The sequence below is a fragment of the Seriola dumerili genome, unplaced genomic scaffold, assembly GCF_002260705.1.
Source record: "Seriola dumerili isolate Sdu_G_001 unplaced genomic scaffold, Sdu_1.0 BDQW01000040.1, whole genome shotgun sequence".
Classification (NCBI taxonomy): Eukaryota; Metazoa; Chordata; class Actinopteri; order Carangiformes; family Carangidae; genus Seriola; species Seriola dumerili.
This window is the reverse complement of record NW_019174295.1, coordinates 2,929,104-2,947,569: the sequence shown is the minus strand read 5'-3', so window position 1 is coordinate 2,947,569 and position 18,466 is coordinate 2,929,104. Positions and strand designations below refer to the sequence as shown.

The 18,466-nt window shown below is 41.6% G+C and overlaps 1 protein-coding gene across 1 annotated transcript in view; it reads left to right on the top strand.

Moving 5' to 3' along the window:
* nbea (neurobeachin) overlaps positions 1 to 18,466 on the top strand; it is a 94,789-nt gene that overhangs the window by 30,380 nt on the left and 45,943 nt on the right. The window contains exons 3-11 of the mRNA XM_022738809.1: positions 2,351 to 2,451; positions 5,528 to 5,623; positions 5,880 to 6,001; positions 8,329 to 8,455; positions 9,257 to 9,376; positions 10,983 to 11,129; positions 16,293 to 16,490; positions 17,429 to 17,562; positions 18,241 to 18,349. Coding sequence (XP_022594530.1) covers positions 2,351 to 2,451; positions 5,528 to 5,623; positions 5,880 to 6,001; positions 8,329 to 8,455; positions 9,257 to 9,376; positions 10,983 to 11,129; positions 16,293 to 16,490; positions 17,429 to 17,562; positions 18,241 to 18,349 — 1,154 coding nt within the window. The remainder of the gene's footprint in view (positions 1 to 2,350; positions 2,452 to 5,527; positions 5,624 to 5,879; positions 6,002 to 8,328; positions 8,456 to 9,256; positions 9,377 to 10,982; positions 11,130 to 16,292; positions 16,491 to 17,428; positions 17,563 to 18,240; positions 18,350 to 18,466) is intronic.

Genomic DNA, 18,466 nt, shown 5'->3' with positions numbered 1-18,466 from the left:
ACATTTGTGACATTGGAGTCAACAGTATATATTGTTCACTTTGGGAGTGTAGCACATTAGAAAGCTGTTTAAAAACCATCAAAATAATAAAAAATAATTTAGGTTGAGTTACTTCAGTAAGTTCAGAATCAATAGTTGAAGATGTGTCTAACTCATCTCTTTCTTCATAACAAAACTATTTCATGTGTGCATGTGTGTTTGCCCTGTGGTCAGACATCAATAACAACCCGCTGGTGCAGCAGAAGCAGGGTAATGACCTCAGTATGTTTCTGTGCGTGCTGCGATTTGTATGTGCAGGCTTGATTGCAAAACAGCACACACACACAGTCGTCTTTTTACATGATCATATTGGCCTTGACTTCCCCCCTTAATGACGCTTCGGTGTGTGCGTGTCCTCTCCTTCCCTCCCTCCCAGTGTCCTCTCTGTCCTACCTACCACCGCAGGATAATGTGTTTTATAACTTCTATGACTTATTATTACTGCTCACCACAGCAGAGTATACACTGCTTAAATCAATTTAATGCCAATTCTCCCAGACTCCATTTTTCAGGCGTGATTCTAAGACTTTTCTAAAACTATTTAAAATGACCTACATGGATTGATTGTACCAAAAACAGGGCTGAGGGGTTTTAAATCTAGGACATTGTGTATTGCATTTTCCTCTCATACCAAGCACCTCAGTGAGCTAGCCTTCTGCTTTATTCCCTATCGCTGGGCTCTGGCTAATTAAATATTGTGGGAAGACTCTATTCATATCTAGCAGGCCTAATAGAAAAGAAGAACCTTTGTAAGCAGATTGCCTCACTCTGAGAGGGCTGTGCTGTACCACTGCCACATTCACACTGTTCTGTTGTGGCTGTGTGCCGTGAAAGTCAGTGAGGCAGGAAGGTCATTTTGACTAAACAAATGTATGTTAGCACAATGTCGACTTTAATTATCTGCTTAAGTATTCTGAGGGAGACGTTTCTGAAGCCTTGTTTTTTGTCAATTTCATGACATGTGGTCATTAAACAAGAACTCATTTGGAGTCTTAGTGAGGTTGTTGACGGGTTGTTACAGACTTCCTATAGCTTATTAAACTGTAAACATGTTAAAGGAGTAGTTTGACATTTAGAAATAGTCTCTTGAAGCTAGAGCCAGCAAGCAATTAGCTTAGCTTAGCTTAGCTTAGCTTAGCGTGAAGACTATAAGCAGGGGGAAACAGTCACTAGTCCAGCAAAGAGAATTTTTTCTGGATTTTAGATTGGTGTTTTAGTACAAGGTGCTGGTAGGTAGATTTTGTTTTTTTTACTTTTGGACAAAGCCAGGGGTAGCTGTTTCCCCATGCTTCTAGTACTTCTGCTAAGCTAAGCTAAATGCCTGGTGGTGTGGCTTCATATTTAATGTTCAAACATAAGAGAGGTATCAGTCCTTTCATCTAACTCTCAGTGAAAAATTAATTGTTTCCCAGTATGTCAAATAATTCCTTTAAAGGAGCTATATGTAAGTTTTGCAACCGCTACATAGCCGACATTAGCATTAACAGCTGTTTATTTACCAGTCTAGAAGAAACTTTGTGAGTTCAGCATCAGACTTTATTCCTTTACTCGTCAAGAGCTGTCTCCAGAGGTGGAAAGCAACACCAATGTTAATTCTTGTACTAATTCTATTAAAGTTAGCATGTTAACCAGCTAGCCCTGGCCTGTATGTGCCCATCGTATCTCTTCCCCGCAGTGGAAAGTGACAATGGCTGAAGTTTTTGTCAAGCTGTGGCAGCAAACCACGACGGCAGAGAAAACTTACAAGTAACTCGGTGTTGGACATAAACTGTTCAGTATATACACCATATAGCCAGTTTACACAGTCTTTTTTTTAACAATGAGTGTATGGGGGTTTGTTGGTACAATTTATAATAATAAATCAATATTCATTAACAAGCGTTATGTACGCAATTTACCAGCCTGTCGCCGTTGGCCGCATTAGCTAAAGTATTACATGGCTATTGGTTTGTTTAGCTAACAGTTGAGAAGATTTAACACCTTCTCTGCGTGTTTGGCCTCCCATTACCTGATGTATTAAGATCAATAAACACTAATACAACAAGATATTACATCAGAGTGTACACATTCACTGTATAAAGTAATGCTGTGCTCAGCAACTCTGCTCAAGAATCAAGGTTGTGTGCATTTTGTATACAGTGGAGGAGAATTTTGACGGCACTAATAGATTGCTCAACACTCACAGTGTGTCAAGAGAAGGAGTTCCAAATGCTGACTCACACACACGCACGCACGCACGCACACACACATTGAGGATGTCTCGTTTCTGCTGCCTTACACTGACTTTCTGCCTCTGTCTGTGTTTTGTCAGACCTTCTGGTGGACATGCTGGGAGTCATGGCCAGTTACAGCATCACAGTCAAGGAGCTGAAGCTGCTCTTCAGTATGTTGAGAGGGGACAACGGCATCTGGGTGAGTTGGTGGACACTTGAAGAAGGAAAAAAAGCCTAAACAAAGTGATAAGAGTTTTATATTGTGTATCAGTGGGTGTTGTTAATGTTATGACCACAGTTATATTTTCACTTAAAATACACATACACGTCCGTCTGTGCTTTGCCGGTGCTAGGCAACAAACACTTACACTGAAGAAAATGGAAAAGTAATAGCATCATCATGATTATTACTGTTTTATGTCATAAATTCTTATTTTATTTCATATTGTGAGTATGTCTGACATCAGAAATGGATATTGATATCTCACTTAAGAATCATGCTACAGTACATTGGAAGTCCATCCAATGGCAAAATGAGCTTCAATCCAAATCCCTTCAAGTGGTTCTGATGGCAACTGATTGACGAACACATTAGAAAACCCCAGATTTTTGATGTCTCTAGTCTCTTTTGACATTATTAGTATGAACTGGTAATCATGCATCAAATAAAAAATAAAAATAGATACGCTGTACAGTACTTGAACAACATAAACAGCAGGAAGGTGTGCAATTTAAGAAAGACTGGGTTGCAATAAGAACTGTGGAAAAAATGCAGTAAGCGCATGATGTGCAGGCACAGATTGCAGTGTGTTCACTTGTCACATAAAAGTGAGCTGTTGTACAGTGTTATGGTGACAGCGGAGCTCAGTGCGTCTGTTAGAAAACGAACTCTGTTTCTGCAGCGTGTTGTGGAGGGAGAGATGACATGGACAGTCTGTGATGAAGAGCAGGTTGTTCAGTGACCTCCTGTCCCTCACTGACTCAAACGTCTCCAGGTTCTGACCAATGACGGTCACGGCTGTGTGAGTGAGTTTATTGATTCTGCTGGCATCTCTGCCACTCATGCTGCTCCCCTAGCAGACCACAGCGGAGTAGATGGCACTCACTAGCACAGATGTGTGTGTGTGTCTGTCTGTGTGTGTGTGTGTGTGTGTGTGTGTGTGTGTGTGTGTCTATGTGTTGTTTGCTTTGCTTTGGGAGTGTATGTCAAGACAAGGGCAATTGAGCTCACGTTTAACTTTTTTTTTTTCTTTTGTAATTGGCTATTAATGCAACAGTGTTGACTGTGATACTTCTGTTAGAGTAATAAGTAACAGCCTAATCAGCCGTGAAGGTGAAACACACTCATGAAATAGCCCGTTAATTCAGAATTGTTTTTCTCCTGGAGAGAAGGTTGACAATTTTTCAGCAACGCACACAGACATGCCAGACACACACACTCTAACCAGCATGCTCTATTACCTATCTATTCTATTCTATCTCTTCTAACCCATCGAGCAGCTCCACTGGACTAAATGTGTTGCTCGAGGGCTCATTTTCTTCTTCTTCTTCCCCTCTGTCAGACTTTTTCACCAGGAGAGTGGAGATTCCATTCGGCCACAACATCTGCTCATCTGTAACTTTCTCTACACTTGCATAGCCAGTGTTGGGAAGTAGTGGACTAAATGTAACTAAACTACTACCGTAACTACATTTTGCAGTAGCTTGCTGGTAGTTCAACTACATTCATACGTGTGTAGTGATTAAAGTAGTGAAATTACTTTCACCGTTTTTTTGTTTTTTTTCTGAAACTACAAACAATTTTGGACAAATAAAGGAAAGGAATTATTTTTTTATTCTCATTTTACCATTGCTTTATCTCTCTTTCATCCTGCTGTGAAGGCATACTCAGGCAATGCATTTGTCAGACAGTCCACGACACACGCTTGACCTTTGTGTAGTGCATGTGCAAGAGCTAAGGGCGTTTCTCAATACTCACACATCGACAACGTCGCCATGGACAAACCTCCTGAATCCCAGCCTGAGGAGGGATCACCGTGGCCCTTCTTAAGCATTTATTGTAAACAAAACCAAAGCTGACTTTTGTTGCATATTCCCATTAATAGTGGGGTATTTTAGTTTTTAGTTTATGACCTCTGAACAAGTAGGCACTTTTTGCAATAAACTGGCATGTAACTATTTTGTTATAATTTTGTATCATGTGTACGTTGCCAAGTACTTTGAACTACTTTTTCTTAGCAGTGGCTTAGAAGCTTTAGTTAAACAAACCAGATTTCTAGTAGATTTCAACTTCTTCCAGTGTAAAGTAATTGCTAGCTTTCAACGTAGCTTCCCCAACACTTTGCATAGCCAGCCCAACTGCAGTGCTGACATTTTTTCAACAGTTTTCTCCCTTTTGTAATAGTTGGTTGTTTTTGAAGATGCTGTATTTATAAAGTTTATTATTATTACTATTGATATTATTAATGAAAGTTTCTGAAAGAAGAGGGTTAGGCTGTACAGCTGCTGACTCATGCTTACTTCTAGAGCCACAATGCCAAGTTCACTTTAAGTACCCGTTAATGAGGTTAATTCAGGAGCTGAGACTCAGGAGTGCTAAGTACAAATTCCACTTACAGCGCTACTCGTCATCTGAACTGCTCCCTGTAGTTTTTAATCACTAGTAGATTCAGAGTGGATGTTTTAAAAGAGAGCTATGACATTTTGGATGGTTTTATGAGACTAAACCTTCTCCTCTGCCATCCCTGCTCACTGCAGGGTTGTATGACTCCTCAGCAGCTGCTTGTGTCCACTAGTTGAGTCAATACAACCTCGTTCCTTCTCGTCAATCTCCCCTCTACTCCAGGCTCCAGGGCAGCCGCCATCAACAACCCCTGGTCACTGATCAGTGTTCCACAGCAAGACCATCATGCATCCCTCTCCTCCCTCTCTCTCCATACCTCCTCCATCCAATAACGAGCACCACCCCGTCCACCTCGCCCCTATTTCCCTGTCTTTTCCAATTTCTCCTCCCCCAAGCAGCCCTCTCCAGAGACAGATCGATTAAGGGTTGCCATGGTATTGATGAGGTGTTGTCGAGGGATGGCGGGGGTGATTGAAGAGTTATTGATCCGGTGGGGTTGCGGTGGAGATGTGATGTCACACCATGTTTTTTTTTTTTTTTTTTTTTTTAACAGATTGTCACCCCTGTGCCTCTGATAAATGAAGCATCTGTCACATAATAATGGCAATCACTTTCTTTTTCTCCTCCTCTCCTCTCCTCTCCTCTCCTCCAGCCGAGACACGCGATCAAGCTCTTGTCGGTGTTGAACCAGATGCCTCAGAGACACGGTCCTGATACCTTCTTCAACTTTCCAGGACGCAGTGCAGCGGTGAGACCGACCGAAGAGAAACACACAAAACACACACCGGGGCCTCATTAGCAAAAATGAGTCTAATTTATGCTTTGTGCACCCACATTGCTAAAGACTCCTTCATTCCTGACATTCCTGTTTACACTCAGCACATCTTAATTAGCACCAGTGCAAGGAGTTGAATGGTTAAAAAGAAGTAATGACGAACTGAGAGACATATTGATTGCTATAAACATTCGCGAGAGCTGCTCTGAAAGTGTGTATCCTCCTCCAGGCTATAGCGTTGCCGCCAATTGCCAAATGGCCTTACCAGAACGGATTCACTATCAACACTTGGTTCAGACAGGATCCACTCAACAACATCAACGTGGACAAAGACAAACCGTACCTCTATTGGTAAGTAGAATAGCAATCATCTGGATTACAAAATTACATATGATAAAAAAAAAAAACGGTCTGAAAATATCTTACAGTATTTTTTTTCTGAATCTAAATAAAAGAAAAACATGCTCTTCAACACTTCACTACTGTCAGAGTATTTCTAATGGCCATGAATCTTTCATTGCTTTGCCCGTTTTGTTGACCCAGCCACATGTCGATTTGTTTGCGAGTGCTGGTACAGAGGAGTTTAATAGAAGAAAAGGAATCAAAAACATCAGGGCTAAACATCATATTTTTGTGTCAGTCCTTCAAAATCATAGAGAAAGGGGCTCTTTGCTCTCTCAATTTTGTGTGTTTTTTTTTTTTTTAAACAGTCAGACAGGGAAAAGAAATATTGTAAAAGAAGCCGCTGACAGCCGTCCTTTCTGGTGAAAGTACTAAGAAACTAACTCAAGTGAATACAGGTGGAAGGAGAGCGCGCTTCACTTAATCACAGTATGAGAAAGCACTTAACAGACTCAGCTCAGGCCTTATAATCTCCCTCATTAGCTCTCAATACTGCACAAGGTAGGTTGTCTTCTGTTAGTAAGTTAGAAGTGATGTGGTTAAATTGCTTGTTTTCCATCTATCCATCCATCCATCCATCCATCCATCCATCCATCCATCCTTGAGGTTACTCAACAATATTGAATTTACTATGTTACACCAGGAAGTCGTCACAGTTATAATCACAGACTGTATGGCATTTCTGTTTGATATATGACAAAAACAACTTACTATTTAAATTCATATTCAAGTGTTTTTCAGTGCTGGGACTGTTCATGTGTTCTGCTAGTTTCATACTAATCAGTCAAAGATCTGTTGAACACAGACACAGAGAATCCTGAACTAATGATCTCTCTAAGGTTTTCCTGCAGGTTCCTCCTGAGCAATAGACACAGCATTAGTTTTATTCAGAGTTTCTTTACTGATGCTCTTCAGGCGATAAACATTTAACTCATCAGAGTGAATGACACGGACAGAAAGTTAATAGATAAACAGATAATGAATTAGCACATAACTTTAAATGTCAAGGCACTCCATTATGAGTATGCTGCTGGGCGGATGCCTCCGCTCATTGTACAGCTCTGGACCTTCGCTGGCCTCGACGTTAGCACTGTAAGTGCAGGCCGTTAGCCACTATGAAGCTTCATTAGCTTTGACCTTTTATTTAATTGAACTTCTTTACTCTGCTGCTTGGCTCCTTCCCTCCACCTCTTCACTCTTTGACGCTAACCGGCGCCGTCCTCCCTTCACCTCTCCCCCTCACAGTGTCAAACTGATTCATTACTGACAGAAATAAGAATCAAGGAGCTAGTCATCTACAGGAAGGATGTCATACATCCATATATTCTCTGGATACCATCGCAGAGACGAGCTCTAATCGTGAAAAGTGTGAGGATATAATCCTGTTTCCTTAGTAACCATTCGTCAGGTTGTCATGGTAAGCAAGGAGCAAGAGAGGGAGGGTGCCCCCCTCTCCTCTGGCCCAGGTCTTATCATTCTCCCCCAGATGCAGCCGCTACTCCAGCCGCCTGTCTGATACTGGCCTCCGCAGCTGCATTAAGGCCACGATAACACGGCATATGCACTCCTATTGTGTATCAGGGATTCACTTGAGAGGGGATTTATATCTGCTTTCTGGTTCCGCTATGCGTGTGATCCTTCTGGGCCTGTTTTAGAAGTGAAGTGTGTCTTGTTGTTTCACGAAGTAGCTTAGCTGTGAGACTGGGTTTTACATGGTGGTTACGAGCGCAGGAAGAGAAACATTATGGAGGAAAAAAATGGAGGGAAGGGGATTAGTAGTGTTTCTCACAAACCCATGATCTGGGACCCCTGGTGCTGCTGCAAAGAAAGCACCTTAAAATCCTGCTTTTTGTGACTGCTATTGGCTTAAATACTGTGATATGTGGGTGTGAAACATTTCCTGCTTGTATTTCAGTAGGCAGGATTTTATAAGGTCTAATTTTATCTGTGAAAAATAGTCGATTTCCTTTGATGTACTTGACCTTTTGCAGTCATAGTGGTGGCTTGCAGAAAATCAAAAAAACGTTACATTGTTTACAGTAAAGCCGATCTGACAAATTAAACCAGACATGGTCAGAATCTCATTTATGTGGCAAATGTTTGCTTTTACTTTACACAGTGAACATCATTTAACTAAACAGAAACTCAAATGTTACACCAGTCATTGAGAAGTATCACAATTCGTTTTAATTTAGAGCTATTATTTTTAACTAGTAGAGGTATTTTCAAACACAGATCTTCTGAAATAAGTGGAACTCTCTCTGCTTCTCCTGCAGCTTTCGCACCAGTAAAGGAATAGGTTACTCCGCTCACTTTGTGGGAAACTGTCTCATCGTGACGTCGTTGAAATCGAAAGGAAAAGGCTTCCAGCACTGCGTGAAATACGATTTCCAACCCCGCAAGGTAAGAAAACACTCACATGTGCAACCAAATAACTCAACTGAATAATTTTTATTTAGTGCAGAGTTTGGTTACCCAGAGCCACTTGTTAGATGAGACGGCATCAGGACCGTGTGGCTGCTCTCCTCTTCCGTCTCTCCTTGCACTCACTTGTTAATGACTCTAGATAAGATCTGTCAATTAAGACCTAAACACTGCCCCTCTACAGCGCTGTCAGCATTTTGCTACTGTCCTGCACACAAAAATACCCACACACACCCGTGCATGCACACATAACCACACACACATTCACTTGATGAGATAGCCTTCCGCAGTATTTGCTGACCCAGTAGAATCTCTGCTGCTGCCTAACAAAGTTCCCAGTGCTTTCATTTGATCATTTTATAAGTCACCATGTCGGACAGCATTTCGTCCTCAGTGTGCATGTGTTAATGTGTGTGTGTGTGTGTGTGTGTGTGTGTGTGTGCGCAGGTGTGTGTGTGTGAGTGCTTGCATGTGAATGTGGTATTGTCCACTTCTCAGCTATGTGTGCACCTGCAAGATTCAAGCTTGTGCACCTCCCCCCACAGTCTCCCCTCCATTTCAGTCGTCCCTCCAGGGAACCTGTGTGCATTGTCACCAGGGAAGATGCTTTCTAATGAAGGCACACACATCCACACAGACTCACATTCACACTATTAGTGGTAGATTAAGGTGCGCTAAATGGTTGTTCAATGCATTTTAATCTTCCATGTTGGCTGACATCAATTTGCCTAAAAAATTTTTGTGTTTTGTTTTGATGTTTTATGTTTTTGTATTTTTCAGTGGTACATGATCAGCATTGTCCACATCTACAACCGCTGGAGGAACTCAGAGATTCGTTGCTATGTCAACGGTCAGCTGGTCTCCTATGGCGATATGGCCTGGCACGTCAACACCAATGATGTAAGGGCACTGATATTGGTCTGTCACAGACGCTTGAGAGAGTTGTGTTGTTATGTGTAGAAAAATTACATTAAAGATTTCAGAAAAACACAAAGTAATGAAGAGACTTCTGGGTAAAAAAAAGCTTTATTCTCAACCAGATTTGAATGATCGTTGCTAATAAATTATTCTCTAAATGATATGTTCCTATCCTTCTATACCAGCCTCAGAATTCAGTGTTAGTCTGGCTCTACTTCACACTTCCCTCCTGTCGTAATACTGGCAAACATCTGTGGTTTACCCTCTGCATTTGTCAGCTGTGGCAGAGTTGCCCTTGGGCCCCTTTCCAGCACAGTTCGCCGAAACTCCAACTTCCCACTTTTCCATTTAGCAGGGGACAGTTAGCCTGACCTCTCAGTGGCAGCACAGCCTGCATTACACTTCCCTTCCTGTCTGGCCTTTGACATTGCTGCAATTATTGAGGGCTGGTGTTATTCTCTGTAAGAAATCTGTAAGGGGTGAGAAGTCTCTAGTTCACACAGCTCACCGAAAAGACACGTAAGAAAAGACACATACAGTACAAGAGTGAAAGAACAGGTTTCAAAAATACATTGATGCTATCAGGCTTTGTTTTGTCCTAAAGGCTGAAGATAAAACTTATTTCATCACTTCGAAGAAGCAGAGGAGTAGAGATTTCATTGCGATAAAGGGTATCAGAGGGATGGAGGAGATGAAAGGCGAGTGGGCAGAAAGACTGTAATAGTAGGTGATAGCAAAGTTGTAACAGAGCGATTAGAAACAAACAGCTATTAAAAGTTCAACAGCCATGCACTGTGTTCATCACTACAGAGCGCCATGAAGTTGTGAGCCGAGAAAATGAATAATTAACTATTAGAATGTCAAGATAAACAAACTTTGAACAAACATTTCTTCTTAAAGGTGTTGGTATTGCTACATAGCTTAAATTAGCATTAACAGCTATTTACTTACCAGTTTAAAAGAAACGTTGCAAACTTCATTCCTTTACTCGCAAAGAGCTGTCTCCAGCAGTGGAAAGCAACCCTTTTGTTTTTCTTCCATTTCTATCACTTCGTTTCTTCGACTGAAGTTAGCATGCTAACCCCAACACTAAGCTAGCCCTGGCCTGGTTGGCCTGTCTCATCACTTTCTAATACTGAGTCAGTGTAGCGTCCAATCTGCCCTAAAGAAGTAGCACTGCTCAGGGGATGTATTATAACCTCCTGTCTTGTAACAGCAACGATGGCTAAAGCTCTTAGCAAGTCTGGTATGTAAACAGCAATTAATACTAATGTAGCAATAGCAAAATTTACAAATAGCTCCTTTAATGTGACGTGAAACTGAAAAACACACTATCTATAAGAGAGGAGTTGTCACTTCTGTACCTGTAGCCTACAAAGCTAGAATTAGTTCTGGGTTAAATGTAAAATAAACTATGTAACAATTGATAAAAATGTCCGTCTTCCAATAGCTTTTGCCTTGCTCGCCTTCGGTGAATCATGTTAAATCATGTTAGATCCCAAATGCCCTTTGCAGGAAAGCTCTGAAAATTTGAAATGTTTTATATGATAGCTAATTTTTACTTGTGTTCTACTGTTTTTTCCCCCAGAGCTATGACAAGTGTTTCCTGGGTTCATCAGAGACAGCGGACGCTAACAGGGTGTTTTGTGGTCAGCTGGGAGCCATTTATGTATTCAGTGAAGCTCTCAACCCAGCTCAGATCTTTGCCATTCACCAGCTTGGCCCAGGATACAAGGTTAGACACCCACGTACTACCTTATCAGTGCTGTATATTCTCTGTTCGCTTTACAGCGTATCAATGTCATGCATCGTTTGCCACACAGAATATCCTGGTAGCTGGAGGATTGCATTGTAAGTGTTACTTAATGCCGTCTTTGCCCGTTCACATTTCAGTTTGAGGTAGTTGAGACTCACAACCCACAGCCTTGTATGAACTCAAGTACTCCTCCAGCATGCAAATGTGTTGACTTTAAATGCTTTTAACTGGTTATTGATTAACAATGTCACGTATATAAAAGTGGATATTTTAACATTATTTTTCATACACTTGAACTGTAAGTGTTTAGGTTGGTCTGATCAAGTTTATATTCTTGCGACTACCACTGAGAGACTTAGCTAAGTATTTCAAGCAGTTCTTCATTACTTTATTTAAACAGTTTATAAATTAATTTCAGATAACTATATGAACTGTTTAATTTAGGTATTCATTTTAATCAGTTATCAATTATTTTTAGCTATTTCAGTTTAAGTTGAATTCAACATTAACACAACATCAACACATTACGCTGTTCATCCACTATATTATTATTTAGCTTCTGTTTTTAATCATTTACTTTTAGCTGTTTCACCATTTAAGCAAAAGTTATTTACGCAGCTCCCAACTGATTCACAAATGCATGCTGCATTTAAGTGTTGGTGGGAAAACTGAGACTTTCGGTGAATTCATGTGTAATTTCAAAGTGGGACAGATATCATTGGACAGAATAACTTGTCACCCCTAGATTAACACATACATTTTCCAACTATAGAGTCTGTACAGTAGCCTATAAATGTAAATATGCACATACATCCCCCCAATTGAACGAAATCACTATAAAAAAGTAAAAAATAATTTCACATTCAAGAGGCCCAGCAAAAAGTAAATTACTACACTATCTCTAAATACCTCCTGGGAAATCATGATTTTGGAATGAATTTGCAGTTTTGGAAGTATCCAGGGGTGGATTTTGCCCTTAAACCACAAGTCTAAACACAGCTTTTTGTTCCTGTGGTGATAAAAATTATTCAAATGAGGCTTCACAATGTTTGGTGTTGAGCACTGATAACTTTAGAAATCCCCATCTCTGCCTTTTGGCCTGGCTATCAGTGACAGCCGAGATGCCGCAACACCTTGCCAGCTGTCTGCTTCTTGTTTTGGCTGACTTGCACGCCTCAGGCCACTTACAGCTTGTTTACGAAGGTGTCCAAAACTGTCTAGATTTCAGCACCATGGGACCGCGCGGATGTCTGAGGTTGCTGATGTGTGCGAACAGCTGCTGGTTTTTGAACGACTCCTTAGACAGGTTAAGCACTAAATCAAGAATTTATTTTGATTACCAATACCTAATGAAGTAGTCAGAGAGAATCCCAGAAAATAGATCCAGAGTGCGAAGTTATAGAATGATCCCATCTTCGTATCGTCAAACTTTCTGAAACTGCTCCAAGCTAGCAGTCCAGTGGACTTCTGTGTTTATGACACTTTCATAGGTCCTTGAAGTAAATGTAGACCCTTACCCTATTATAGCTCTCTTTGAACAAGTTCCAGCGTGACTTCCTGGCATCGTGTACGCTGCTCGCTCGTTGTCAAGTCCTCCTGAAATGGAAAGATGCAATTCCTCGATCTCATTCGCAGTGGATCAGAAATATTTTATGTCATATGAGGTTAGAAAAAATTGAGCACACCCTGCAAGGTTCATCTGGCAATTTTTTAAAGACTTTGCAACGTTTTTTGAGATAAGTAGAGGAGGAGCTAGAGTTACGTGAGAATCCTCATGTGTTTTGTATGTGTTTTTGCTCTTATTTATAAAAAAAAGAAAAGAAACAAGACCTGATGAAGTGACACTGACGGAGAAACATACTGATAACAGGTAGAGCTACACAAAGAAGCCCTGAATCATACATGCAAGTTTCACACCCGTCTCTTTCTCTCACACTTGTCTTCTCTCTCTCTCTCTCAACCGCTCTTGTCCTACATCATATAACGTAGGGCACATCATAGACTGGAGTTGTCACATGTTCCTCCTAATGAGCACATGCTTAGGGTTTTGCTGTTTGCCTGCCACAAATGCTGATTCCTCTCTCCGTCACAGCCCAGGGTTTTCTGAGGCTGATCAGTCAGATGATTGCCTCTCTGCATGGCGCAAAATGGGCTTCTCTGATGCCCAGAAGAGACCATTAAATGGCCCAGTTCCTTCAAAGCCGCCGGCCTCGGCGCTGGTATTGTAATGACGAGTGCGCAGGTTTTTCCGGTCGGCAACAGAGGACGCCAGTGGAACTCAGCTTGTGTCACACAGCTTCCTCTCTTAATGCCAATGCAGGCCGGTGCTTGTTCTCATGACTTCACGCAGATGATGATGTGTGTATATGACAAGCTGCTCTGGGGGTATTGCCTCATCTGTGTTGAAGAGAACAGTATCTGTATCTACTGTACAGTGTATATATATATATATATATATATGTGTGTGTGTGTGTGTGTGTGTGCATAGCTGTATGAAGCCTCTTGGTCTCAGCCACTGTAAGTGTTACTGTTCAATAATGAGGAGCAAGAAGCAGACAGACTTTCTGCTCGCTCTGCTAAACAAGCCTTCAGCACAGGGAGGGTGTTCAAGGTCTTCTCGCTTGACGCGGCTCATGATGGCCAACATGCTGTGTGTAGTGAATGTCTGTATGTGTGTGCAGTTCAGCACTTCCATGCTCTCCTAATGACAGGAGAAGATGGAACATAACATGTTGTTTTAGTACGCAGGCTGTAGTCAAAACACAGCTTCAGTGGTTTTTGTCTTTTTGCTTGTGTGTTCTGTGTGTTTCCTTTTGGTTTTTTGTCTGTGTGTGTGTGTGTGTGTGTGTCCATTTCCTGTCACTCGCATTGAGTGTTTTGCTTGTTGCACTCTTCATCATCAGTCCAGATGTCCTCATTGCAAAGTGGTGAGCACTGCCAACAATCTGGCCACAACATAATTAATGAACCATATAAGTCTATTTGGACACCTGTGTTGTATGTCTCCATGTGTGTTTTTGCACACACACATCATGTCAGGTTTCATAATAGTATGATTGAAAGTCTGATTGTTTTTAGCATTTTAATTTTGAATGCTCAGAGAATTAAATTCCCTAAAAACTGGTTTGTATCAGACTGAGAATGTCATGTCCTGAACTGGCCTCAAATGTCTAGCTAGATTTATTCTTTGATCAGTTTTAGATTTTATTTAGTTAAGGTTAGGTTCGGAACTTGCATTGGTGTTTCACATGCTGGAAAACTCATTTCGGAGGAGTGGTCTTCATTCAGCAAACTGTGTGGAGATGCACAGATGCAAGAGCTGAATGGAGTTGATGTGGGTGTGCTGTTGTTACTGCAGGTCAGTGCCGCATCCGCAGCTGTCAGGTACGAGACAGGCGGCAGTTGACGCTTTCACTCCTCTGTGTGTTTCTTCAAACCATGTGAGAGACACATATGTGTTAAAGCCCGAGCTGCGTAAAGATTTATATGTGTCAAAATTTCCATTTTCTGGTACCCTTACACCCTCCGCCTAATCGCATGCTCAGTACATCCCTTAATACTATAAAGCGTCAGCAAAATTCTTTTACACCACCAGCTACCTGCCTCCCTCATTTAACACAGCAAACATAAATACACACTCACATTTACACAGCCACATCTGTACATATGCACAAGTACACACACAGCCTGCATAAATGCCTCACAATAAATGGGCTTACACTGCAAAAATGTGTATCTTAATAAGTTTATTAATTTCACATTCAGGCTATTCAGTATTTATTTATTTTTTCCCCATGCAGAGGGGCCACTAACCTTCGAAATACACCGAAGAGCCATTTATTTGTGTTTGTGATTGATTATCCCTGCACATGGCTGCAGTATTCTGGGTTACTCTAAATGGATATGCTTTTTAACCCCGGGTCATCGGCTCTTGTATTTTGCTAAAGTAATATGTTCTTAAACTTAGACATGCTGTCCTGCCATGTAATTACCATTAATTACTCTTGCAAATAATGTTTCGCTGGCAAGAATGTGTGTCTAGGTGTGTGTAGAGAGTGTGTTTCAGATGCAGATTAGCGGTCTCGATCAGTTCCTCTTCGTAGGAAAGGAGAGAGGGAAAATTAAGGGTGAGACTTGTATTCAGCTGTTGGACGGGGATAAGGATGTTACACTGTGCAGAGGCTGTTTCCTTCAGATGTATCCATTGTGCAGTGCGCTCTTTGCTTCAGTGTGAAATTTAGTTCTGCATGGTTAAAACTGCTCAGGGCACATTTTCTGCTGCAGACCTCAGATGAAAGGTTTAGAACAAGACAGGCCTGCAGGTTTGCGAGCGGCCCGGGGCTTTCCTGAGCAGTCAGGCTGAGCGAGGCACCCGGGGACCCAGCCGCTCGGAGGGGAGAGAGCGCTCCTCGCCCAGAGCTGTTGCAAAGGGTGGCAGAGCAACTTGCTGGCCGTTCATCTGCAGGCCTTCATGTGTGTGTCAGCACCGCTGCAGGATATATGTATCCACTGACCTGTGCAGACAGACGGATTTAGACATAGATGCACACACACACACACACACACACACACAAACAGAATTCAGTTTATACCTCCTACAATGTCTGTATGGATAGAACCAATTATTTTTGGTGGTAGCCAAGAAGACAAGGTGTCTGTCCTTTTGTAAACCTGCCTTACAATTCTTTAGAAGGAAATTTAGCCATGAAAAAAATATCTTAGATTTCAACAAAATAAAGGCTCAGCAGCTCCCAGAGAAGAGTGTAATACAAAAACATTGAATAACACAAATATGCCAGTTTGCATCTATATTCTTTTGTGTGTTTTTTGTTGGTAGACTACAAAGGGAGAAGATAAATTTGGAGCTCCGAGTGCCTCTCTCCCACCCCCCCTCCATCTCTTATTCTGGGCTAATTGAATTAGTGCCCGAGTTAGCGCTGTGTTCATTAAGCTAATGCTGTGTTGTTTACACACGACACATGCTGCAATTAAGCAGACTCCATTTTGGTCGTTGACACGCGCACACACACACACACACACACACCTTTTATTTCCACTGGACAAGTCATTTGTCCTTCTGATTCTGTTTTTCTCTCACCACAACCTTTGACGACTTCCTTCTTTCTTTGTTTGTCACCACAGAGCACTTTCAAGTTTAAGTCAGAGAGCGACATCCACCTGGCTGAGCACCACAAGCAGGTGTTGTACGATGGCAAGCTGGCCAGCTCCATCTCCTTCACCTACAACGCCAAGGCGACGGATGCCCAGCTCTGCCTGGAGTCGTCGCCCAGGGAAAACCCGTCCATCTTTGTCCACTCACCGCACGCACTCATGCTACAGGTCAGTGTGGCTCTTCATCACTAACCCCAGCGCCAGACCTCTGAATGTTCATTAAGTGATTATCAGGGTAGTTTGTCACAGGATGACTCACACCCCCTGTGGAATAAACTGTACTATTTAGCCTGCTGGGATTGCTGTGGATATGAAAATTATAGATATTAGATGGTAGTAAACAAAAAAAAAAGAAAAAGCAAATCTTCAGTTAAATACACCTTTGCCAAAATTGCTACTGCACCCTGCAGCCATGTTGTCCACATTTGACTCACAGGTCTCAGCTGTTAATTGAACTCTCTCTCTCCTTTGAGGATATTGCTTGTGGTTGTATTTAAGCCGTCTTTGGTCACTGGAGCTGTGCTTTGCTAATGGTGGCTCTTCTTTGTATCTCATCTTGATTTTTTTTAAAGAATTTCTTCCTCCTCTTAAGAATGCACCAGGGATTCAGGCTGCAATTACTGTAATTCACAATCACAAAAGGCAGAGTCACATTGTATTATAGCTGGTGTATAGTCCTCTTTTTTTGTCAGTTCAGTTCAGTCAAGACAGCACAAGGCAGCCATTTACAGTGCTATGGAGAATTTTAGTTGTGAAATGATTTATTCTGTCAATATGAAATTATTTTATTTTTTCTTGAGACCTGGAAAAAGATGTGCGAAAGAAAGCGTAATGGACAAAAAACCAAGAACAATACGTACATCAATGTGAAATCGTGACAAATAGATTTTAGATATATATTAAAATCTGATATTCAGCTCAAAACTAGAGGTACCATCCGTAATTGTAGCTTTACTGTATTTAAGGCCAACAGCAGATATTTTTGCTTTAAGCCTATACATGAGAGCTGTTTTTCAATTTTTAATGGCAGTGGCTGAGTGTCTGTGTGCACATTCAGTATCGCCCGTGTCTCTGTCAGCGCTAACGGCCCATTTCTGTTCCCACAGGATGTGAAAGCTATTGTTACCCACTCCATCCACAGCGCCATCCACTCTATAGGAGGCATCCAGGTCCTGTTTCCTCTCTTTGCTCAGCTGGACTACAAACAGCTCAATGACAGCAGCGTGGACACCACAGTCTGGTGAGTGCTCCGCAGAAATGAATGGCAGCCAGTAGCTGTGTGGAAAGCAGCGATATAGACGCTATAAATGATTTCTAGATTAGTCTATTTTATTTATTTTTTTGTTTAATATGCAAAATCTACTATAGATGATCCTGAAACATACCCAGAAACAAACAAAGTAGAGGGATAAGAAGTGAAAGTAAGAGCAACATTAGGAAAAGATTAATCTTCTGTATGAGAATTATCTTCTATCTGAAAGACCAACCTTAGATCATCATGCTGCAGGCAAGAAATAACTGATTAAAGAGAGCAGGGTGTGTAAGTGTGAAGGGAGGAAGAAGAGTTATGTGGTTTCACCCAGAGCGATGAGCAGCTTTCAGGAAGGCGGTGTGTCTGCGCTCCTCGCACATGAACGTTAATACACTTATATACAATCTCCCCATCATGTTCACTGCAGTCAGATTATTTGTCAAGTATCATCAGGAACACAAAAATACAACTGCTTATTAAAAATACTGGGTTTTTATCACATACTCCGATAGAGAACATGTAGAAATCCATCACTGATTTCCACGCAGCATTCCTGATATATATATATGTGTGTGTGTGTGTGTGTGTGTGTGTGTGTGTGTGTGTGTGTGTGTGTGTGTGTGTGTGTGTGTGTGTGTGTGTGTGTGTACGATGTGTATGTTGCAGTGCTACTCTGCTGGCCTTCCTGGTGGAGCTGCTGAAGAGCTCGGTGGCCATGCAGGAGCAGATGCTGGGAGGCAAGGGCTTCCTGGTGATTGGATATCTGCTGGAGAAGGTCAGTAAAAGGCCTCCACAGCGAGGCGTTTGTGTTAACATGTTAAATTAATTTGTTGTTGGCTGAAGTAGCCTTGGCTTTTTTTTTTTTTTTTTTTTTTTTTTTCCCTTCCCCCCC